The 25,592-nt window shown below is 37.0% G+C and overlaps 1 protein-coding gene across 4 annotated transcripts in view; it reads left to right on the top strand.

Moving 5' to 3' along the window:
* ATL2 (atlastin GTPase 2) overlaps positions 1-18,294 on the top strand; it is a 57,620-nt gene extending 39,326 nt beyond the window's left edge. For 2 of the 4 annotated variants that reach the window (XM_059405475.1, XM_059405478.1), the window contains exons 3-14: positions 699-833; positions 1,099-1,203; positions 4,668-4,718; positions 5,017-5,073; positions 6,685-6,777; positions 8,815-8,953; positions 9,719-9,846; positions 11,036-11,092; positions 12,810-12,881; positions 13,528-13,959; positions 15,625-15,639; positions 16,225-18,294. In XM_059405475.1, coding sequence (XP_059261458.1) covers positions 699-833; positions 1,099-1,203; positions 4,668-4,718; positions 5,017-5,073; positions 6,685-6,777; positions 8,815-8,953; positions 9,719-9,846; positions 11,036-11,092; positions 12,810-12,881; positions 13,528-13,959; positions 15,625-15,639; positions 16,225-16,344 — 1,404 coding nt within the window. In that variant the 3' untranslated portion in view covers positions 16,345-18,294. The other 2 variants (XM_059405476.1, XM_059405477.1) reach the window with 2 other exon arrangements.
* The last annotated feature ends 7,298 nt before the right edge of the window (positions 18,295-25,592 follow it).

Genomic DNA, 25,592 nt, shown 5'->3' with positions numbered 1-25,592 from the left:
TTGAACTTTGCTATTGTTAGTATTACTTACAATACTGTTACCACACCAAGCAATCAAGTACTTCCTAGTAAAACACCATGTCTGGGATCAGATTTTCCTTTTGGTTTTGAAAAAGGCTTATCTTTCTTTCTTTCTTTCCTTTTTTAAAACAAAACAAAACAACAACAACAAAAAAAAAACAGTTGGATTGTTTGAATCAGGTTCCAAGCAAGTGTTGTGGTTATTTTTAAACTTGATATATTTTAAAGAGAAAATTAAGGCAGTGTGAAAACATTTTAGTATAAGCTATTCTAAGAGAGCAGTGCTTTTCTGACAGCCATTCTTTCTGGAACTTAAGTTTTGCTTATATGTATGAGGAGATGTCACAATAGCTGGTAGCTACTTTTTATGATTTTTAAACATAGCAAATCTTCAAAATGGGGAAAAGTGGGTATGACTTCACTTAACCTAGAAAAGTAAAGAGTGAAAAATACGAGATTTGAGAAGGTTCAGTTTGTAGGAGACTACAACTTTAGGACAAAAAACCTCAGATGGGACTTGTGATCGCTTTTGTAACTACATGTGTAATGTTATGGTGTATTTTATCTTGATGTACTTACATGCCTCATCTGTAAAATAAAGAATGGGTGATTTCTTATACTTCTCCTTAGTTCTTAATTTTTTGTGTTTTATTTTACATTTATGCTTGACTTTGACAGGATTCCCAAAGTTGGATTGGTGGAAACAATGAACCATTGACTGGCTTTACATGGCGAGGTGGTTGTGAGAGAGAAACGACAGGCATACAAGTTTGGAATGAAGTATTTGTGATCGACAGACCTAATGGAACAAAAGTAAAATACTGTTCATATTTCTTACTTTTTTTTTCTTTAATATTATTTTTTTGAGCTTTTTCATGGTATTAAAGATCAAAACAACACAAACTATTAATGTCTGATAACTTTAACATAACATATATGGATTATTATGTCAAAATGTGTGAGATATTTAGCTTACTTTTCTTACTAACTGATTTTGAGATTTATCATTTCAAATTTGGTTTTAATAGTCACTATTGGTGAGTATTTTACTTAGTGTTTTAAACTTTTAAATTCCTAGGTGGCTGTGCTGCTAATGGATACCCAGGGTGCCTTTGATAGCCAGTCAACTATCAAAGACTGTGCAACGGTGTTCGCTCTGAGCACCATGACTAGCTCTGTCCAGGTGAGACATGAAATGCTGTGGTATGATCAGTTCAGATAATCCTAATACCTTTGCTCTTTCTTAAAATGTTTTTTGAAAACAAAACAGATGAACATAGGTCAAGGGGGGGCGGGAAGAGAGGGAAGCAGACTGAACTGTAGAAGACTCAACTATAGAGAACTGAGGGTTGCTAGAGGGGAGGGTGGGGGATGGGCTAAATGGGTGATGGAGATTAAGGAGTGCACTTGTTTTTTTGAGCACTGGGTGTTACATATAAGTGATGAATCACTAAATTTCTGCTCTTGAAATCAGTATTACACTATATGTTAACTAACTAGAATTTAAAAATTTGAAAAAATCCACATTGAAAGAAAAGATTTTTTGATTAAAGAAAGGATTAAAATTAGAGTTATTTATGTTTCTTATTGGTCATTTATATTCCATACTTTTCTGGTTCACAGTGTGAAATTTCATACTTTTTGACTGGTTCGGAAGTAATAGCCAGTTCCTGGTGCGCTATATATATATATATTTATTTATTTTAAGATTTGTTCATTTATTTGAGAAAGAGCACATGAAAGGGGGGTAGGGTAGAGGTAGAGACAGAATCTCAAGCAGACTGCACTGAGCGTAGAGCCTGACATGGGGCTCGATCTCACAACCCCGAAATCCATGATCCGAGCCGATACCAAGAGTTGGAGACTTAACCCTACTGAGCCATCCAAGCACTCCTATGCTTTTTAAATTTTTTTTTATTTTTAAAGGAAAAGATACTGCATGCTGTCTTTAATTGAATTCAGACATATGGTTCCCAGATACATTAAGGTGTAGAGTATATCTGTATCTTCTATGTTTTGGCTAAACCAATAAAGAAAAAAACCCTCAAGTTTACTAACTTAGTTTTCTACTTGGTATGTATGACAACTAATACTTGATTATTTGAACTAATGGTGGTAAGGGTGGAAGAATTAATTCATATTTAACTTAGGAAGTGTATGTGCTGTTTCTGTAATACACTAAGGACTTACAGGAACTGTTTAATTTAGTAAAATCCCTTCTGTTTTCCCTTAAGTCTGTACTTTTAATTGTATTTGGTATTATATCAAGTTCTAGTCTTTTTGAAGCTAGTCCATCTCTTCTCTGTATAATTTAGGCTGACAGACTGAATTAAGTTACCACATGTCATTTTGTATCTCTTTACTTTCTTTTTCCTGAGATCATCTGTGGTTGATGCTTCTCCGGCTAAAGAATTTATTGAGTATGATGGTTAGCTCTAACTGGTGATGATGAGCCCAGAAGTATATACATGAATAATAGAAGTATGTGCTCCTCCTGAGATGATGTTTCCTATTGATGGTAGATCATAGGTGAAACTGTCACAGTGTCTTGGAATTTTTGTATGACTTTCTGGTCATATCTGGAGTATATGTCCAGTCTATATAAGTTCCATTTCCTTCCTTCCTCAATTTGAAGTATCTAGCTGTCAGAATGGAAAGCAAATTTTGGATATTACTATGAGATAAAAAAAAGAGTACTTTTCAGCTTGACTTCTGTTTTCTTATAGAGTTGGGGAGCTCTGGTGCTACCAGTTAAGTGATGCTTTGGGGACCCCTACAGTATCTTTTCTCCTTTTTGTTCTGCCATTTTCCTCTGATCTTGCAGGGTGGCGCATTTGCTTTCCTGAGGCAAGCAGAAGCCAGTCGTTGTGCGTTTCAGATTAGCTGCCTCTGTGGCTTGCCTTAAATTATACTGAGGGAATTCTCTGTCCTGAAATTTGTACCTTGGTGTTCTCTTGTTTATTTATTCAACTTTACAATAGTATAGGAGGCCTGGTTTTGGACAACTACTTAAAGCCACTCTGCCACTTAATAATCTGTAAAATGAGGATTTTTACCCATCTTGCATGCGATGGTTGTGTGGAGGCAGAAATAAGATCTAAATGAGGTATGGATAAGAAAATACCTTGTAAACCATAAATAACGAAAGTGAAAATAATTTTCATTTTTTCCCCCTCATCTTTGGGTCTACATTTCTCTTCCTTACATACATTACTATCTGGTTGATAGATCACTTGTCATTTATTCTTTCAACAAATAATTGTTGTACATCTATTAAGTAAATCTTCTCTTTTTGCCATTTGCAACCTGGCCCTGAAAATGAAAGTATCTTGACCTGTTTTCTAAAAGCTAAGGCCCCTGTGGGTAAGAATAGGTAGTCATGCTTTCAGATTTTAAGTTTAGCTCTAGTATAATCACCTCAGTCATTAATTACTTTTTAAGTACCATGTTTGGAAATAGTCAGCTGAGAATGTCATTTTAGGTTTGCTGTCCTATTTTGGCTGTTTATATTCTTGATCTCCAAGTGGTTCAGCTAGATTATCACTTACTTGCCGTTAGAACAAATTGTTCTATCTTTGGAATAACCCTGTTTTCTTTTCTTTTCTTTTTTTTTTTTTTTAAAGATTTTATTTATTTATTTGACAGAGAGAAATCACAAGTAGGCAGAGAGGCAGGCAGAGAGAGAGAGGAGGAAGCAGGCTCCCTGCTGAGCAGAGAGCCCGATGCGGGACTCGATCCCATGACCCTGAGATCATGACCTGAGCCGAAGGCAGCGGCTTAACCCACTGAGCCACCCAGGCACCCCTGGAATAACCCTGTTTTCTTAAACATAAGTTATTTCTCAGCAGAAGTGACATCTGTGGACACCCACTTTTCTCTTGCAGCTGCCTGTTTCACTTTTTAACCTGATTCAGAAGGATTGGACCTTTTCTGCAATTCAGTCTTTTCTCTGGTTTCCCTTCCTTGACAGCATGTAGACCTTCAGCTCTGGGCTCTGCCCTCTGCCCTGGCAAGCCTCCTAAAACATTCTATAGAAAGGGCAAGAGTGCCACCTACTGTTATTTTTTCAGCTGTCCTAAAATTTTCAATTTAAATTACTAAGATAGATGAGCCATGTAGACTTGATGGTAGACAAGGCACCTCTCAAATAACTAGAAACTGTATCTGTTGATCCATCCATTCATCCATCCAAACACACACACACAATTAATTATACCAGAGAGGAATATATCTTTGTAGAATTATGCCCCTCACATTCGTTAACTTAGAAAAATAATTGTGGAAACAATTTTCACTCAAAATGGTCATGTCATAATATTAAAGAAACTTTGAGAAGGAGAAAAAAATGTCTCCCGCTTTATCGCTTCTGGGCCTTTTGGCTAAGATCAAGTGTAAAAATGTCTCCCACTTTCTAGACCACAATGTTACATGTTCATAGTTTTTACATAATTTACTACCACTGCTTTCCTGTTAATGTTTTATCCCATTAGGAACAAAGAGAAAATCCTTTTTCTTGTGCCATTGGTTAAGCTAATGACTAAGTGATTAATTTGTGCTGACATATAAAATAATCTTCATATCTGCAAGTAAAGTTATACACAGGTGGGTATTAAAAAAATGAATAAAAACACAATTTTGTTTTAACAGGTATATAATCTGTCTCAGAACATTCAAGAAGATGATCTTCAACACTTGCAAGTATGTATTTCTCAAAGAATGTGTGCAAAGAATGGAAAATAAAATTCTTACTTAATTGTGACTTTGCATCTAGAAGCCTATTACAGTGTAAGAAAATTCAATATTAATATGGTTTTAAACTGATACAGAACTTCTTAACTAGAAGAAATTTTAAGGTATATCCATTCTGTTAGAAAATTAAATGCTTGACTTTCGGATGATTTTAAAGGCTTTGTTGTCTATCTGTTCTGACGTAGAATGGCTTTACAATTCTTTCAGTCTCTTTGGGGGCATTAATTTAAATAACTTGCTTTAATAGTTATTTACAGAGTACGGCAGACTTGCAATGGAGGAAATCTACCAGAAACCATTTCAGGTAAAGAAGTATTTTCTTGTTTTTTAGAAACTTACATGTAAAAAGCTGCCAAGCCACCTTATCTTTTGAGTCTGAAGATAAGAGGATATTAAAATAAACTCATTGTTCAGCAACAGATTCAGGAGAGTTGAAACTAGTGCTATTACCACCTTATTATTAGTAGGCTAACAGTAGGAAATAGAACAAATGAATATAGTTAGATTGCTAATACTTAGATTGAGAGGTTGATGTTACTCTTAATTAGATGTTATTCAATTCCTAAACTTGACACAGTCATGTAAATTTCTTTTTTACATGGGGAACTATCACAAAATATTAGTTTTTTTTGGTGTGTATGTGTGTGGTATATTACAAGTTGAGGTTAGTCCCGTTATTCTTTATTTGGTTTCATACAGAGAGGTTTCACAATTTATTATATCTTTCCCCTACTACCCCCTCAATCCCTGTATGTTTTTATTCCTTTTAAATGCCAGGTACAGAATACTAAGTCAAAAATAAACCTGGGTGGAGTTATTTGAGAAACATATGCTCTGCTTGCTTCTGTGGAGTCCTGTTGTGACAGAGATTTAAATTAAAAAAAAGCAAAGCTAATTTCAGATAGTTTCTTTGTTGAAGTAAGTGTAATTTATAAGTTGGCATTAGTACTATTTACTCAGATGTGTTATAGTCTGTGAGAATGACTCCGCCCTATTTACTTCTCAGTATGTGAAGTCCTTCTGGGTGACAGCATTGTTAGTGATTCTTAGTGTTGGTGGGTTTACATCGATCCTGCTTCAGTCTTACGTGGCTCAAGTGATCACTTTTTAAAAAAAATTAACATAATGTATTATTTGTTTCAGGGGTACAGGTCTGCGATTCATCAGTCTTACACAATTTGCAGTGCTCGCCACAACACATACCCTCCCTGGTGTCCATTACCCAGCCACCTTACCTTCCTGTCCCTCCTAAGTGATCACTTTTATGAGATATTGGGCAGGTTATGGCTTTATTTGTATATATGGATGAAATAAACTCTCTTTGTCTTATGTCAGTTTTTCTGAACTGAGTTAATTTTGTCACCCAGGGGACATTTGCCAATGTCTAGAGACATTTTGGTTGTCACAGTTTTGGAGGGAGGTTAATGATACTGGCATTAGTGCATAGAGGCCAGAAATGCTATTTACCATCCAGCCATGCACATCTAAGAATTATCTGGTTCAGAAAATCAGTAGCGCTGAGATTGAGAAACATAAGCATATATGAGTAAAAATTTCTGTGAAGAGAATCATTTGGTCTAGAAATAGATTATTTGGTCTATCAGTTATACAGCCTTGACTTAAAATTATGATCTGTATGCTTTTGTTCATTTTTTAAAGAACCTGTATTTCCTGTGGTGACTCTTTTTCATATACCATGAAGTTCTCAGATGGAAGCAATTGCTTGGTGTAGGGGTGGGAGTGTTACAGGCTTAAGAAGGCCCTTGCTAGAACTGTGAGCAGCATTAACCATTTGGTCATTATAATTTCTGGTAAAGGATTATTTAGGGGAGTGCATAATTATTAAATTGTTAAAATAATGATTTTTTTAAATCAAACTTTGTAATAAATGATTTCTACCTTTTTCTATCTGTAGACATTAATGTTTTTAATTCGGGATTGGAGTTATCCTTATGAACATTCATATGGTTTGGAAGGTGGAAAACAATTCCTTGAAAAGAGATTGCAGGTAAGCCCCCATTTCCTAGTGAAGAGAGCATAAGTACCAAGCCAGATAAAGGAGTGGGCCGTCTGGACTGCTCTTACACTTCCAGTTTCTAAGTGCCACCACCATAAATTGCATATCCTAAGTTAGTCCAGGTGGCTCCATACAGAATTGATGAGCAGTAAATTGGTATCCTGCCAAAGAGGCCAGTGCCCTTGAATAGAAATTAAGGAATAAGTATTTCTCCTTAGAACCAGCTATAAATCAATATTCAAAGGAAAAAAGTTTGAAGGAGACTTAACTTTTTTGATCTGCTTCCATTCGTGTGTCTTTCTGGCCCAGCTGACCTTCTGAACATTTGGGACAGACTGGATAATGTCATGTGCGTACATTGAACACAGACAACGTGAGGTCCTTTTTCCAAAAAATACTGTCTTCTAGAGTGACAGCATATAGAGCTAGAAGAGGGATCTTAAACATCATCTAATTCAGCTTTCTTTTTAAGATATATAATGTCACTGAACCTAGAAAAGTGACTTGCCTTTGATCTCTTAACTAATTGTTGGTAACTGGGACTAGGACCCAAATACCCAGACTCCTGGCCCATGCAACATGCTACACTAAAGCATTCCTAGAAAATAACCTCACCAGCGTGACCCTTTGTTCCTAAATATATCCTCCTGTAGAAGTACTTGGGGAAGCCCTCAGGTAAGATAGACCCATCTACTCACATACACCAAAGTTAATGCGAAAATCCCTTAATTCATAAGTAGTAGGGTCTTCTCTTTTGGTAAATAAAATTTTGTTTGCCTATAGGATGATGCATGTAGTTTTTCAACCACATTCAGAAACATAGGGTATAATATAATTTTCTTATTACTAAAAGAAGATTAAAACCAGTTCTTCATTTTTGGATATTTGAAAGGCATTTCCAGACCCTTTTGTCAGAGATAATTTCAGTCATCAGTTTCCTCTGGTTTATTCAGAAGAAATGAACACACAGCATATCAGGCATACTCAGAATTATATACTTCAAAGATAAGATTTTATTGTAAGTGATACAGCAAAGTGCTCAAGTCATAAGTGTGCATCTTGATGAATTTATGCAAATGAACAAAGCCATGTACTAGCACCCAGAAGTACCCAACCTTCATCCACTACCTTTGTAGTGTGTAGGCTTTGTGTGTGCTTTTTATGAAAGGAATCTCATACAACATGTATTCTTTTGTGTCTAGCTTCTTGCTCAATATTATGTTTCTGAGATACTGTTGCATGTAGTTTAATTCATTTATTCTCATTTATTCTCATTGCTATGTCGTATTCTACTGTATACGTATTCAGCTGTAGACCACAGTTTCTTCATTCTGTTCTTGATGGAGATTTAGGTAGTTTCCAGGTTTTGTTGATTATAAATGGTACATGTTTTTTTCAAATGGTGTTTGAGAAGAGTCTTTGAGAAGGTATGTGAGTTACACTAGGATAAGTAGTTATTAAAAAAAATTTAAGTTTAAGATTTTGTTCCAGAAAATACATAGCAGTCTCTCTTCCCAAAACACTGATAACTAGCGTAAATCAAAAATAATTATTTGGGGGTAAGTACTGAAATCCCAACAAGTTTCAAAGTCCTTTGGACTGCACTGGAGCTTTTTCATTTTGGCTATTACTTTGCTCAGGGGCTAACCTTTTTATTTGTAGGCATATTAGTACTTTGTTTTTCTTTTTGCCATTATAAGTACTTGGAAGGCAAATTATTTATTTATTTATGGTTTGTAAACCACAACCACTACTTGTTAGTCTGGTGTTGGGTATTACGATTAATTACTATTTATTATTTCATTTGTTGGGAGCTTACCTGGGGAAAACATCTTTTCTAGTTTTAAGACAAAATGGAGTCTTACTTAAGTGGTCAGAAATAGGTCTTAAGTAAAATTTTTTGTTGTCAAAAAACTCCAATCTGGAGTAGCATCTGAGGTAAGTGTGCCCACTTGTGAGCGTGTGTATATTTTCTTTAAAACTTTTTTTTCCTGTTTGCACCTTCACCTTGTCTCTTTCTACCCTTAGGTAAAGCAAAATCAACATGAAGAGCTACAGAATGTAAGGAAGCACATTCACAATTGTTTCTCAAATCTTGGTTGCTTCCTTTTGCCACATCCTGGTCTTAAAGTTGCAACTAATCCTAGTTTTGATGGGAGATTGAAAGGTGGGAATTCCCATTCTTGCTAAAGTCAAAACTTATATATTAGAGGCTGAGAGTTTAAAAAAAGAAGTACATGGTTCCTTAAATTTTCCGTTTTTTACTGGAAGACATTTTGATGCATTGTTAAGGAGGTGATTTTAATGCTTTGTGTGGTCTGTCTAGCTTTCTATTGGTTTGTCCCAGACATCTAGTGTATGGATTAGCGTATTTTATTATTATGTGGTTTATTGCTCAACACTGTTGTTCTAAAAATTCCAAAGACTGAGAGTATTTCAGTATTTCGTCTGTTTGTAGTCTGTAAAATGTTTTACCAGTATATCATATTCATGTAATCAGATTTCTGTTTTAGGGATGATACAGTTTTTTGAATATGTTTTAGGATTGGAGTGTGATGGCAAAAGGCTGGAGGAATAATGAAAGTTTTACAGTATAGCTGGAAAAACAAACTCTAGTATTAAAATTTAGTACAATTTCATGAATTGTTTGCCTTTTGAAAAGGAGATGAAATTTATTTTGGTAGTCCACTACTTCTTATTTGAGATTAAAGAATTATTAGGGTATGAGGAAAATGGAATAGCAGAGTCTATTTTTTTTCTATGAGATATGATGTCTTTGGATGAGATTTTCTAAATGAATCTACTTAAGTAATAGATACTGTATATTTTCATTTCATGAAATAGAATTTTATGTACTTGTACCAATAGGGACTCCTTTAATTCTCCTTTTTTTTGACTAACGTGTTGACTTTTTATCTCATATGTCTGCTAGATATTGATGAAGACTTTAAACGAGAGCTTCGAAATCTGGTTCCATTGCTGCTTGCCCCTGAGAATTTGGTAGAAAAAGAGATAGGTGGATCTAAAGTCACTTGTAGAGATCTTGTAGAATACTTTAAGGTAGGAAAACTCCCACCAAATGACTTTGTCTCATTTGGAAATACAGCTGACTTAAAACTCATATGTATGTTCATATATGTATTTATCTTTATAAAGCAAAAAAAGTGAAATTTATAGTTTGTTTTTCTGCTTTGAATTGGCTGCATCACTTTTTAAGGATATTTAAAATTATAGCAGACAACTTGTATTTCCTAGCGATTTTGTTTGTGGAATTATCCTACTTTTTCTCCAGCTCTGATACAGAGAGAAGAAGATCATTCACCATATAATTGTAATATCATTCTATCATTTGTGAATGATGATAGATATTGGGAGTACAATTTTGTATCTTGAGTTCTCATAAAAGCCTTCTCTCTTGAGTTCTTGAGGATTTGATAAGAGCAGTTGAAAGTACAAAACTGGTTTTTGAGTTCAAGTAAATTACACAGATTTTTTTTTCTTTCTCTCTGCTCTTCTCTAGTCATCATTGCTTGCTTACCAAGCAAGACCATTGTCAGCATTCTTATTCGTAGTACTTATAGAAGGTGGAAGGGAACAATTGACATAAGAGTGTGTTTTTGTTAATTTATTGGACAGTTGATGGTAACTTTCATACTGGTTTTCTTTAGTTATGAATTAATTTAGAGGCAGTAAAAAGTTGAGATGAACAATTCCTATTATGAACTATTTAAAAACTTTCATCTTCTTACTTTTAAAGCATTAATTGGGTAATTTTTCTTCTTGAACTGAATAACTTGGTCAAAGTGAAATACTGAGTAAAAATGTTTTCTAATTAAAACAGTGCAGGAGGGGAGAATTAAGGATTAAGGATTAAGAATTAAGGTAGATGGCATTGTATATATAGCTTTTAACTATGAGACAATTTGAATGTTGTTAGAATTACATTTAGAAACATTAGAATATAATTTAGCAATTTTTTTGCAACATTTTTTTATTAACATAAAATGTATTACTTATTTCAGGGTGCTGCAACATGTGTTTTTAATAATGTTGAGAATAGGGTTAACTGTGGAAATGAGAGCATATGATTTTCAAGTCTTCATTTTCCTTTTATATTTTTCAATTTATTTTTTTATTTAGGATTTTTTTCCTAGACTTTTCAAAGTATGAATTATTTTTATATTTAATGGCTTTCCTTCTGTAGAGCCAATTTGTTTGCCCTGCCAACATAATGTCTTTTGTATTTTAGGCTTACATTAAAATTTATCAAGGAGAGGAACTTCCACATCCAAAGTCCATGCTTCAGGTAGTATGTGTGTTGTACATAAATTTATTAATGAAGGAGAAAAGTCTTTGGTTTAGAGATAAATACTGGAAATGGCATCATGCTTCTTTGCATGCAGATAAATTTCAAATATTTAAGGCAATACACGTCTTGGGTCCTGAAGTTTTTAATATGACTGCAGACTTTGCATACACATAGGCTATCAGAAATCAGAGTTTTCAGTATCTTCTCTTTAGTTGCTGGAAGAGTGTAGAAAAAGTTCTTTTACAGGAGATGGCTAAAAATGGGCCTGTCTAAACCAAATTTATTCAGTTTTTGGAGACTTTGACAATGAATGTTTGAAATAAGGCTTATTTTTCCTCTTGATATTAATGATTTAGAGCTGCTTCTAGTGCATATAGGTTTTTTTCCCCCCTCTTTTTTAAAAGGTGCCTTTTGGAGACTCCTGGGTGACTCAGTTGGGTAAGCATCTGCCTTCAGCTCATTTTGGGATCCTGGGATTGAGCCCCACATGGGCTCCAACCCCACATGGGCTCCCTGTTTAGTGAGGAGCCTGCCTTTCCCTCTCCCTCTACTACTCCCCCTGCTTATGTGCATATGTGTGTGCTTTCTCTATTTCTCTCTCTGTGTCAAGTAAGCAAATAAATCTTTTTTTTTTTTTAAAAGGTGTTCTTTTGGGACAGTGTTATTTTAACCTAGTTAAATTTATTTATTTTTTTTTAAAGAATTATTTATTTACTTGGCAAGGAGAACAAGAGAGCACAAGCAGGGGGAGTGGCAGAGGGAGAGGGGCAGATGTGAGACTTGATCCTAGCACCCTGGGATCATGACCTGAGCTGAAGGCAGATGCTTAAACTGACTAAGCCACCCAGGTACCCCAACCTAGTTCATTTTTTGAAAAAAGATTAAACAGCTTAATTTAAGAAATGAAGAATAATTAGTGTTACATTCATGTCGATCTGTTCTTAATAAATTTTATACCAATGTGTTCATACTGTTAATGTTTCACCCAAATTTATGTTTAATCCTTTTCAGACACATATTTAGTTCCTATTTTTAAAGATTGGCCATTTTGGGTAATCTCTCGTTTTTATAGTAGATTAAACAGTATTTTCTTCTAAAAGTCCTGCAGTAAGCAGTTTTGTGGATTTAAAAAGTCTTTGTGTAATACTGATACGAGATGTCAAGCTTATCAGTAATTCTTGGTTTTATACATCTGGAGGCTTGACAAATTTTAAGGTTGTGTCTATTTCTCTATTACTTATTGAGCATGTGTGGTGTTTGTTACAAACTCTTTTTTTTTTCTTCTTTAAAGATTCATTTTTTCTAGAGAGAGCACAAGCCGGAGGGGCGGGGAGAGGGAGAGAGAATCTCAGACTCTGCGCTGAGCCAGAGCCCAGCGTGGGCCTCCATCTAATGACCCTCACTGAGATCGTAATCTGAGCTGAAAACCAAGAGTCAGACACCTAACCAGCTGAGCCACCCAGACGCCCCTGCATACCCATTTTAATAAACCCAAGTGAAACAAATAGTCCTATTAGAAGTCCTGTTAGAAGCAATTGGTTTATCTTTTATACTTGTGTTTCTTCCATTGGAAAGGAAAACTGGAAGTTGATAATGTTTTCTCTGGTTCATTTTTAGGCTTGTTCATTGTATATAATTTATTGTGTTAATCAGAATTTATAGAGCCTTTGAGTATCTTTTGCATAAAATTGGCACTTTTTTTTTTTTTTTTAAGGCAACAGCTGAAGCTAATAATCTTGCTGCGGTAGCAGGAGCAAGAGAGATCTATTGCAAAAGTATGGAGCAGGTTTGTAACCAACATTTAAATTTGACACTAGACTGAGATAGAGGATCTTTACTTTTAAAATAATTGAGCTAATTTGTGTTCCTTGTGCATTGTCACGTTACATCATTCACTGATTCCCCTTTTATCATCTCTGCTGGAAATAAACTAAGAAAATAATTCACATGGTTAGAGTGCAGGGTACAGGTGGCAAGTTATTACATAAATTGTACTAAAATAGTTTGACACATGATTCAGAGCACTCTTATTAGTAGCTTCTCATGTAATACTAGTTTAAGGCCAATAGCATCTTCTGTGCTAACCTTGCTAACTTGAAATTAAAGTACCTTTTTTCTGTGTTCTCTTTTACCCGCTCTCTGCCAGCAGTCTGTCTTGTATTCTCATGGTGTGTTGGTGGGTCAAGTGAAGTCAGCTGCAGATTGCAGTGTAATTGTTTTTGTCTTTACTGGTATTAGTCATACTTGGAAGGCTTATTTTGCCCGAGTCAGTTAAACATACAAGAAATAAGTTATGATTATGTGTGAGGTATTATGAAAAAGTTTAAAACTCAACTTGCCTTTTGAGACTAAAAACTGTGAGCAGCGAGCTTCTCTCATGTGTGAATTATTTCTTGCCTCTAATGTGTCCTTCTGTAATCCTGTCTGGACAGGTATGTGGTGGGGACAAGCCTTACATTGCACCTTCAGATCTGGAGCGAAAACACCTGGATCTCAAGGAAGTGGCGATTAAACAGTTTCGTTCAGTGAAGAAAATGGGTGGAGATGAATTCTGCCATCGTTATCAGGACCAGCTTGAAGCTGAAATTGAAGAAACCTATGCAAATTTTATAAAGCACAATGATGGCAAAAATATCTTCTATGCTGCTCGTACTCCTGCCACACTGTTTGCAGTCATGTTTGCTATGTATATAATCTCAGGACTGACTGGCTTCATTGGCCTAAACTCTATAGCCGTCTTGTGTAACCTTATCATGGGGTTAGCACTGACGTCTCTTTGTACTTGGGCATATGTAAAATACTCTGGGGAGTTCAGAGAAATTGGAACAATGATTGATCAGATTGCTGAAACACTATGGGAACAGGTTGGTATCTATCTTTTGGTTTTTCAGTGACTTATATCATCCCCGTGACACTTTCCCACCCTTCTCCCGCAGTATTTGCACACCTACTTTTTCTTTACATGAGGAATGTCAAAAGGATGTTTTCTGTTTTGTTTGGTTGTATAATCTGAATATAAAGTATGAACCGGAGAATTTTTTTCTTCAAGTCATAATTATAGTGTGCTTTGATTGGCTGAAATCTGTAATATCCTTTGGGTAGATTCTTAGTCATAGGCCTGATGACGCCAGACCATGGGCAGGACCAGAGTATCTAAGGGTTATTTTCTTGGAGGAAAGAAAATCTAGTCAGTATAAGGAAAAGAAATTTGGAAGTGTAGTGCTTTAGGAAAGCAAAATAAGTTTCGTAGTAATACTGGCAAGAAGCAATACATGCTTAATATTTGAGGAAAAATAGTGGATGGCATTGAGGTGTTTGTTGCCTTCCATGAAAATATTGGTGATTTACTGATGCACAAGTAACAATCCTATAGGGATTTCTTTTACCAAAGGAATTTTGACGTCTCTACTATGGAAACATTAATGAACAAAAAGCGAAGTGCCACAGAGAGAACCAGCTTTTCTCTCTCTCTCTCTCTTTTTTTTTAAGATTTTATTTGTTTTATGTGACAGAGATCACAAGTAGGCAGAGAGGCAGGCAGAGAGAGAGAGGAGGAAGCAGGCTCTCCACTGAGTAGAGAACCCGATGTGCGACTCGATCCCATGACCCTGAGATCATGTCCTGAGCCAAAGGCACCCAACCATCTTCTCTTAATCATAATCTTTTACCTCAAACTCTGAGAATTCAGAGTTGGGCCTGACAAGAATCTACTAAGGAAAGCCATGTTGTATATTGGCCAACTGTGTGCTGGAATTGCCTGTGTTCAGAAAATTCCATTCAGGGATGTCATTAAAATGATATTTATGAAATACTTGAGCATCATGTCGAGGATCAGGATGAAAGCTACAGATATTTTGATGGACAGTATAATAGGCATTTTCAGATATCATTTCTGGGCAAGTGCGGTATTGGGCTTATTTGAAGATCTAGGAAATGCAGGTTCATGTTGGTTTGGCTTTAAATGTAAAGACTGAAGAAGAAAATCATTTTTTGAGGAAGGTTGATTGGGTATTGACTTTTCTTATAGTAATGTCATTATTATAAAGTGACCCACTATATTAATTTGGATTTTGTATTTATTCTTCTTCAGAGAAATGCTCAATTTTTTTGGATCTGATTTGGAAGCTTGTGTTTGGATATTTGTTAACTTTAACCTTTTATCTCAAAAAATCTCTCTCTTCATATCCCTTTGATACCCTCTGCTAGAAGATGGATTAAAAGCTATCAACAACCTCACTTTTTAAAAAAATTACCTACTTTAAAATTTTTGACCATTACTGATTTTTTGCAGCATGAATTTTAATCCTTATACAGTGTCTTATTTTGAAAGCCAGTCCCCCTTCTATATAGCATTGATTCTAGGACTTTAGAGGTTCCATTATTACAAAACAATTAAATAGAAGAATCTAAAGTGTGTAAAATTATTTTCAATGTAGTTACGGTAAGTTCATCACTGGTCAGAAAAGATCTGTGCTGTGTCAACAAACCTTGCCTAAATTTTCTTGCATTTCTCTTTTCTTTTGCTTCAGAGGAGTCCCAGGAAGGTGAGAAACCCACAAAGTCTCAGATTCTTGTAGTCTTAAACTCTTTAACTTCAGGCACTCTCAGTCATTGTCCTAACGAATCACTCCATGTTTTAGGTGTTTTCCAAACTGTTTGAAGTTACTAGACGTCGAATGGTCCATCGTGCTCTTTCATCAGCACAGCGACAGAGACTGTCATCCAACAATAACAAGAAGAAAAATTAGACAGTATTTTTAACTTTTTTCTCTATCTGAAGTGTTCCCACTTATACATGTAGGACAATAAGCAGGACCGTCTGGGCCGGTCTGCATAAATGCTGTATACTTACCAGATTTGATGCTGCATATAGGGTATGGAATTGCACATCCGTCTCCTAGGAATTGTAAATGGTTTGATTAGGAGGAAAGTAGTTTGTGTTGCATTATCAGATGTCTAACTGCATTATTTGTAGCATCATAACTTTTTTTGGGAGAAGCATCTTTTTATTTCCCACATTCCTGGTTATTTTCATCATTGCTTTGAATTGAATTTTTATATCTATTTTTATATGTAACTCTTTTTTTACCTCATGTTTTTATTTGTTTTGCACATTTCTCATACCACAGGTATTGAAGCCCCTGGGTGATAATTTGATGGAGGAAAACATAAGGCAGTCTGTAACAAACTCTATCAAAGCAGGCCTGACTGACCAGGTGTCTCATCATGCCAGATTAAAGACAGACTGACAGTTCATCTCCTCATGGACTCCACTCTCCCTTTCTTTCATGCTTGCTGTACAATGAGAACTCAAATAAAAATAAACCAAAGTTTACAATCAACTGTAGAAGTAGTTTAGTATAACTGGCTTCACAGATGGCTGCCACAGAGTGTGAAAATTGTTTGTTGGTTTTAAGCATTCTGTTCTTGGCTCCTAAGACACGGAGATTGGCTGAGGAGCGTTAGTTTATCATGCACATTTGTGCCATGTTTCTTTTATTTTTTTTCTTCCTTTTAATCTAATGTTAGTGAAATTTGTCTTGTGTAAAAGGATATTTCAGGGAAATATTTTAAGAAATCTATTTAGAGTCTAACACCAGTATCCCATTGAAATTTTAATTTTAGTGAAGTTATGAATCACTGTATCAAGAATCAGATCAGAATGACAATGAAGCCTTTATTGAGCCACTACATTAAAAGTATATATTGCTTTATTGCCTTCAATACCAGTATTACATAAGTGCATGTATCAGAAATTTCACAGAAATTACATGACAACTCTTGTAGCTAAGAAAGTGATTCTGAGGTGTACATTTGTCTTGCCTTTTTAAATTTATAAACCTGCCCTAAAAGGAGATGCATATCTGGGAAACTGAACTGTCTTTATGCAGTTTAGCCTTCATGTACATAAAATATGCCATTAATTTTATTGGGGGAGAAATTCCATCCAAAAATGTTGCCTACAGCTATGAGTTAAGAGTGTCTGTACAGTGTGTAGCTTTTATTTTCTAAAATCACAGATAGGGCATGTATATGAATTATAAATATATAAATACGATTTTGTATTAAAAGTTTTGTAGTTTATGGCAAAATCTGGTTCTGTGGTAGGCTAAGTACAGTCCCTGTGAAGGAATGTTTGTGGCTCATGTCAGTGTGTGAATGCATAGACAATTTGAAGTTTTTGATATATTTGTGATATTTATCTTCCTTGAGCACTGCAATCTCACCCCCACCCCCAAGGGAATTCAGTGGGAATGTTTATCGTGACTTTGTCCTCTGTTGCATTTTAAAGTTATTTCCTGTAATTTATTTTCAGTACATAATTAAAAATTTGTTGTATATATAAAATGAAACTTGTGATTCTTTTTTAAGGAATCCTTCAAGTATGTATTCCATTACATAAACCATGTTTGTTCATACTGAAAAGAGCATGAGCAGGAACACCCAAGTGAGAGCTCTAAGGTATTGTACCCAAAGCTAAGCTTGTAAAAATTATTTTTCTTTGTCTCTGTTAGGGAAAACTTGTGATTAGGCTAGGTATAGCAGGGGATTTGTTAATTTCTTTTGTCCCTCTCTCTCTTTCCTTTCCTTTTTCTTTCTTCTTCTTCTTCTTCTTCTTTTTTTTTTTTGTGGTATATGTAAAGCTAACATTTTTGTAATATTTTTGTAGCCGCCTTTATAAACACCTATTATTAAAGCACCTAGTTTGGTTTTTAAGTGAAGAAAATTCAGATGTTGAGTTGCATGCCTGAAAGCTCTAAATTTGCTTCGGTTGGTATAATCTCCTCCCCTCCTCCTTTCAAATCCTGTTTTTATATGGATTGTATTTGTTTCCACCTGTATTAAATTGCTACCAACTCATCTGTTCTTAAAACATAAAGAATCCACTTGAAAGGTCTTTTTATTTCTTCTAACACCCTGTTTTATGAATGCCGTGGACTGTTTTTATGAATGAAAAAATAAAAAGTTTGTTGTATAATAGCAATTCTTCTGCAGTTAAAAACACAGAGCTTACCTTTTGTAAAAAACAACAGTTGTGAAACCTCAGCCATGGATTTGTTTGAATTTCTTGTTGGAGAATGTGTTTTCCGCAAAGAAGATAAAATTCTATAAAGAATTCCGAGAAACATTTGGGTTTCAGCTGAAAGACTCTGAAAATAATGGTTAAGTAAGAAGCAATAAAAGGGATTAAAGACATATTCAAAACTGTTGACTGATGAAACTTTGGTGTTAGTATATTCTCTGTGGAACAGTTTTGTAGTAACCCATATAATATTGAAGGTTTTTGTTTTTTTAATATGGAAGGTTTTTAAAAGAAATAATGACAAGTGATTTATCTTCCTAATTAAGACACAAATAATTTACTTTTATGGAAGGGACAATCATTCACAACCCTGCTACTGAGTTTGTCATGTGTGTGTGTGTGTGTGTGTGTGTGTGTGTGTGTGTGTGTGAAATTTATTTTGAGAGGGAGTGAGTGAGTGCATGAGCAGGTTGGGGGGTGGAGGTGGAAGGTGGGGGAAAGGGAGAGTCCCAAGCAGGCTCTGTGCCCAGTGAGACCAATGTGGAGCTTGATCTGACGACCCCAAGATCATGATCTCAACCGAAATCAAGAGTGGGACACTTGGGTGCCTGGGTGGCCTAGTCAGTTAAACATCTGCCTTCAGCTCAGGTCATGATCTTGGGGTTCTTGGATGGACCCTGCATCAGGCTCCCTAAGCAGGAAGCCTGCTTCTCCCTCTCCCTCCCTCACTGCTCGTGTTCTCTCTTGCTAATCTTTTTTTTTTTTTTTTTTAAGATTTTTTTAAATCTCAAAAAAAAAATGTGGGACACTTAATCAGCTTAGCCACCCAGGCACTCCTGTCATATATTTCTCATGAAGACAGCTAGTCCTCACTTCACTGAACTTATTCTACTTGTAGAGTTGAACAGCAGTATTTCACTTGTGAGGGTTTTATTTTCAGAGAACTCTAACTTGGACTTGGCTGTAGTTATTTCCAGAATTGGACAGTCTAGGGGCTTCATCCTTGCTGAAGGTGTAAGTGCTGTTGATGTCAGTTATGTTGTTTCATTATTTGGGATTTTAAAAAGTTTGGTCTTAACTTGGTTAAGAACCTATTAAAAATATATACTACAAAATTTCAGTAAACAGTGTGGCTGTTGCTGTTAGTGGGACACTACATAAATACTCAAAATGGCCTTTCACAAAGTCTTTGTAAGAACTTGCTTAGTCTTTTAACTAACTAGGGAATTGGCTTTTTGATTAGCTGCTTACCTGCTAGTGGAGGTTGCTTGGGTCTCTCTTCTCAACACTGTTAGCCTTTATTGGTGGTTGAATTCCCAAACTTCAATCAGAGTCAGCCTGTGTACTTGATTTCCCTTTCCTGTCATAGTTGTGGGATAAAAAATCTGCCTGGAGAGCAGTGGGTTGTGCTTCTGGCAGCCATCTTCTCATGGCCACTGTTTACTGATCTCACAGGGTTTGCTAACCAAATGACTTTCTTGGATTCAGTTTGGAGCTTCAGTCATGGAACTTAACTTTGGGGAATCTTCCAATAGGCCTCCTGGCCAAACAAAGCTGAATTAGGGCTTTTCCACAGAGAATGGTTGCTGCTTTTCTCTACGCAAGCCTTAGATCTAGGGATTTCTCCTTCAGATTTGGGGTTTGCTGGAGTTTAGATTGAGGAATTGATCAACTCTTGACATTCTTCTGTGCAGTGCAACTCCTGTTTGTTCTTTTAGATTCGTGACTTTCTGGGCTCTTCAGAGCCAAAGCTTGCAGTTGACCAGGTCAGAAGTGCCTCAAGGTCTGTACAGAAAGGTTGAGAAGAGGGGATTGCAGCCTTTGTATAACCCAGGAAAGCGCTTCCACTTACCGTTCCATATGACAGCCCTCCCTGTGACGTTGGCAGGAAAGCACGTTATCAAAGAAAGTATCAGGTGAAGCTCAGGCTTGCAAATGAGGATGCTACTACACACCTGGGGGGGGGTGCGTTTCAGTCAGTATGAAGTTTCAGACACAGATGAGTAACCTTCCTACTTAAGATGAAAAGCTCTGTCTTTTCTTTCTTTCTTTTTTAAAAGATTTTATTTATTTGACAGAGATCACAAGTAGGCAGAGAGGCAGGTAGAGAGGAGGAAGCAGGCTCCCCGCTGAGCAGAGGTCCTGATGCCTGGCTCGATCCCCAGGACCCTGGGATCATGACCTGAGCCGAAGGCAGAGGCTTTAACTCACTGAACCACTCAGGCGCCCCAAAAGCTCTGTCTTGATGGCATTCTATAAAGCACCAAAAGGTGGAGGAAACACGGTTTTATTAATACAGAAACAAGGTGAAAATCACCCATTATATTACTCATATGAAACAAGAAGTGAAATTGTCCTGTTCTTGAGTGCACCTCAGCGGTAACCATTTGGTGTGCTGTTGAAATGACTCCTGAGCTTACTGACATGTCTATATGTGTTTTATGCTCCTGATTTTCATTTTACACAAAAACAATTACCCTGTAAGTTTTTCCCTCCATGTAACGGAATTTTCCTAGACTACTCAGTAATTCTTCATGCTCATGTGATTGCATTGATTCTTCTGAGGGTAGATGGGGTATTGAGAAGAGAACATTAGACCTTGGATTGCTGCTAATAGTTTTTATTATTTTTTCTGAGTTTCCCCCTACCACAGTATTGGTGAGAGAGTCAGATAATAAAATGTGAAGGGTGTTTGGGAAGCAGGAATAGAAAATGTATGCTCTTAATCTTTCTTGTTTTATTATTATTATTTACATTTTTAAAAAAGGTTTTATTCATTTATTTGACAGAGATTACAAGTAGGCAGAGAGGCAGGCAGAGAGAGAAGGGGATGCAGGGCTCGATCTAAGGACCCCGAGACCACAACCTGAGCTGAAGGCAGAGGCCTAACCCATTGAGCCACCCAGGTGCCCCTAATCTATCTTGTTTTAATGCTCCATGTACTGCCTTTATTTGGCCAGTAGTCTGGTAAATGACTTCTGGAAGCTTGACCATTGCTAAGGTGGGTGGGATGAGGACTGTTTGAGCATTAGTTTAGACTTTCTAGTCACAAAATGTGAAGACTACCTAAAAACTTGGAAGCATACTTACATTTTAATTTCAGGAAAAGGAGATGGAACTTAGAGTTAAAACTGAGCTTTGGTCCCAGCGCCACCCCTTCGTGCTTTGTGAACTTGGGTAAATGCTACATGACAGCTTAGCCTCCACTGCTTCATTTATAAAATGGAGAGAAGATATCTGTACCTCTGTCTCTCTGGGGAAAAAGGCATTATTTTACATGTTTGCAAATAGAACACTTAACTGGCTTAGAAGACAGCTGGATTCTCATATCAGCTTCCACATTCATATGTTGCAATATGTTGTTTTGGTTGAAGTATATGAAGAAAATCTGGCCTCACACAGTTATGTAGTTGGAAAAGGAGGATCTTCCCAGAATGCCAAAAGCCTACTGGGGACTCCTAGGATTACATTTTAAGAACCACTGCCCTAGAGTAAGAAATTCCATTGGTAGGCATGTTAAACAGTGCCCTGGTAGGAGTTTGAAAGGACGAGGTGTACTGTCTTTTGTTTTATTTCCAAGTTTGGGATAATTTTTCTTTTCTTTCTTTTCTTTTTTTTTTTAAAGATTTTATTTATTTATTTGACAGAGATCACAAGTAGGCAGAGAAGCAAGTCAGGCGGGCGGAGGGTGGGGAGAGCAGGCTCCCTGCTGAGCAGAGAGCCAGATTCGGGGGCTTGATCCCAGGACCCTGAGATCATGACCCAAGTTGAAGGCAGAGGCTTAACCCACTGAGCCACCCAGGCACTCCTGGGATAATTTTTCTTAATACTTAAAAGCAACAGGTTGCGCCAGATAGACCAAATTCTCCTTGGAAATAGTATTATTATGATTATAAACCCATTCCTTTAAAATAACACCCCTATATTCTATCAATGTAAACTGTGTGCAAGAAATTTTCAAAATATATAAAAAAAATCATCCTTAGTACTTGGAACTTGTGAGAGATGAAGACTGATAACCTTTCTTAAAGGTCTTCCAGTTTGTTACCTCTTTGTGTGTAAAAGTCGGTCTCTTGATTGGATATCCTGCTATATACATAGTGCTTTTTTTGAAACTGCATTTTCTTTTTAATATATCCTGAATATTTTATCATGACAGTAAATCATATTGCAAGTTTTTTCAATGGCTCCATTTTATCTTGTTACTGTTTACAGTGACACTTTCAAATTCCATAACATTGCATTTTTGACATTTTCATTTTTGCTGTGTTAATAATACAGCAGGGATGACCTTGTACCTGCATCTTAGGCACCTCTCTTAATAACCAGGAGATTGGAACAAACTCCTGGAGATAAAATCACTGCCCTCTGGGCGTCTCATACCAACTTCTGGCTTCTCTAGCAGTACTTGAGAACACCGTCCTGTCACCAGTGCTTCTAGGACCGACACCATCATGCCTCAGTACTTACTCCCCCGCTTCAGTCTCCGAAAATGAAGTCATGTATCTCCACACCCCCTCACATACCACTTGAGCCAGTGGTTCTCAACTTCGATTTTGTATCAGGATCATACCTTATTGACACAACAACATGGGAGATTGTGAGGTGGTCGGGGCCCAGGCCTCAGTATCCCGAACATTCTGCAGGTGGTTCTGTGGCGCAGGTAGGACAGACCATTCCTACACCTACCCCAGCCTTAACCCTTCCCTACTCTCTTGCCCCTTTCTTGGTACTTTGTAATAATCCACTGTCTGTTGTTAGCAAATTTTCCTAAAACTTGATCTCTGTGTTTTTATTTCTTTCCTGAACTGAAACCTGTTTTCCGTTTTTTCCTACTTTCCCAGCTGAATGTCTCTGGTGCAACTCACTCAAGTCTGGTTTTCCCCACACCCTGGCTAGATTTTTGACAGCAGTCATCCATCATCCTTTCCGCCTCTTTATTCCATTACTCCCTGTCATGACATCTCAAATTCTTTCAAATCTATCTCCTCCTTTGGCCCCACTGCTGCTTTGTGCATGTCACCCCCCCTTCTTACTCTCCTTAGATGCATCGGTCCAGCACTATGCTCGTTCATTTTTACACTTTCTTGTGGTAATGTACCATTGTGGTACTCCTCATACCTCTTCTCTAGCAGCTGAATGTTACTACAGAAGATGACAGAAGCCTGGTGGCTCAAGTTTCTTAAATGGCATGACCGCGTTTCTGAAATGGGTGCTCAGTCCAGCCAAATAACCTGACCACACGTCTCTGGTATGTTGAGGGGCTATTGTACACCTTCTTGCTCTTCAGATTATTAAAACCCTTTCCCTACTCTAATTCTGCACTGATGACTTCACCTTACATCTCATAAAGAAGAATGCATGCAAGAAGACAATTATTTTTATCATGCCACAATTGACCTATGCGTGTGACTCTGAATGTACCCACATCATTCTGTATTTCTCTCTGTTAAACAATGGCTGGTGTCCCTGTTCTATCAAAGGTCTGCACTTCAGTGCGCTCTGGAATCCATTTTCATGAGGACTTAGACCCTGCGAATAGCCTTTTTCTTTGCATGTCTCGCATCATCAAATTCTTTGCTACTGCATCATTTCTTTTGGCTTTCAGACATTCCTTAGTTTCACTCAACTTCAAAAAACAACCCCCCCCTTCCCTTAGCCTGTCTTGTCCCTTCTAGCTACAGTTCTATTTTTTCACTTTTCACAGCAAATTTTTCTGGAAGATTTATATACACACAGTGCCTCTGCTTTCTCATCTAAATTGACTCCAAGCTGGCTTGCCTCCACCAGTTTATGGAAACAGTTCGGATTAAGGTTACAAGACATCTTTAAAGCTAGCAGTCAGTCTTAAAGTACGGTGTCTTAGCGGCATTTGACATAGTTCACTATACCTTCATTCAAATACATTTGTGATTATTTCACCTCACTGATCTCTCTCCTACTCCTTGTTCTTTGTTGGATCCCATAATCACCATCTTTACACTGGTGACTCTGCTATTAAATCTATATTCCCCACCATACTCTATTGAACTACACCATATCTCCATCTTTATGTCCGTTTCAGTTTATGCCAAGACCATAACTATCTCTTCCAGCCCCAACTGAGTCTGCTTAAAGCATTTTTGCTTCAGTCACTAGTCTAAGAGCTCTTTTTGATTCTATTCTTTATCTCATATCCACATTCAGCCTACCCTGAGTTCTTGATCCTATTTCAGAACATACCCTGAATCTGATTTCTTTCCAGTTTGTCTGCTGCAACTCCAGTGATAACACAGTCATCTGTCATAAGCTCAAATTGGTTTCCTCACCCAGTTAGATCCTATTCTCCCCAAAGTGTCAGAACCACTCTTCTCTAAAAAGCCAATCAGGTCATACTGTGCTGTTTCATTCTCCAGTGATTTCCCCTTAATGCCAAAATAAAACTCACGTCCTTATCTTAGCTGAGAAGCTGGCCCATGGATGTCTCTGTGAGCTCGTCGTCCCTTTTCCTCATTTGCTGTGCTCCACTCACACTGACTTTTCCCCTAAACACGCGAAGACGATCTCGGGGTTTCGATGCTTGTTCCACGAGGAACAGTTTTTGTCCAGTCTCCCTTATCATCCATATCTCAACCCAAACATTAGTTACCTCCTAACCACTGTTAATACCAGTAGCTCTATTCACTCTGTTTTAGCATTTTCTTCTCAGTAACATAATGTATTTGTTTGCATATAATACGTCTTCCAATATTAGGATGTTAGCTTCCAAAGGATACAGGTTCTCTTTGTTCAGCTGCCAACTGTCAACTTGAGAAGTGTTCCTGGTAGAGTCAGAACACAGTATTATTAACAACTCGAATTGTCAGAACTGTAAACACTTTTAAATACAGAGTGAGGCTGTTTTTTTTTTTTTTAAGACTTTATTTATTTATTTGACAGAAATTACAAGTAGGCGGAGAGGCAGGCAGAGAGAGAGAGGAAGCAGGCTCCCCGCCGAGCAGGGAGCCCGGTGTGGGGCTCAATTCCAGGACTCTGGGATCATGACCCAAGCCGAAGGCAGAGGCTTGAAACCACTGAGCCACCCAGGCAGCCTAGAGTGAGGCTGTTTAACAGAGCTCTTGAACGAAACAACTGCAGGTCTCTCTGCCACAGCAAGTGGTCATGTAAACACCCTCATATCACAGACTTGGAGGGGTCTTGAGAAGTAAATGGATAATACTGAGAAGAACAGTCTTATGTCAACTATACCTAACAAAGTATTTGGCATGCTTAAAAAGAGACTATACATACATTAAGCAAAACTCCCCTCAATCTTTCAAAAACAATGTAGGTAGAATAGTGGAGAAGCAGCTCCAGGGAGGAGAAAAAAAATAAGGAGGTTATTGGGGTAAGCTTCACACTGGTTTGCCTTCAGTAATATTTCCCAGTGAAGTTGACTCCTTACGTGTTGGCGAACAGCTGTTGTTGAGTAAATGTCAGGATATCATTTCTGGG

This window comes from Mustela nigripes, chromosome 7 (genome assembly GCF_022355385.1).
Source record: "Mustela nigripes isolate SB6536 chromosome 7, MUSNIG.SB6536, whole genome shotgun sequence".
NCBI lineage: Eukaryota > Metazoa > Chordata > Mammalia > Carnivora > Mustelidae > Mustela > Mustela nigripes.
Note: the sequence above shows the minus strand (reverse complement) of the source record. Positions and strands in the feature narration are given on the sequence as shown.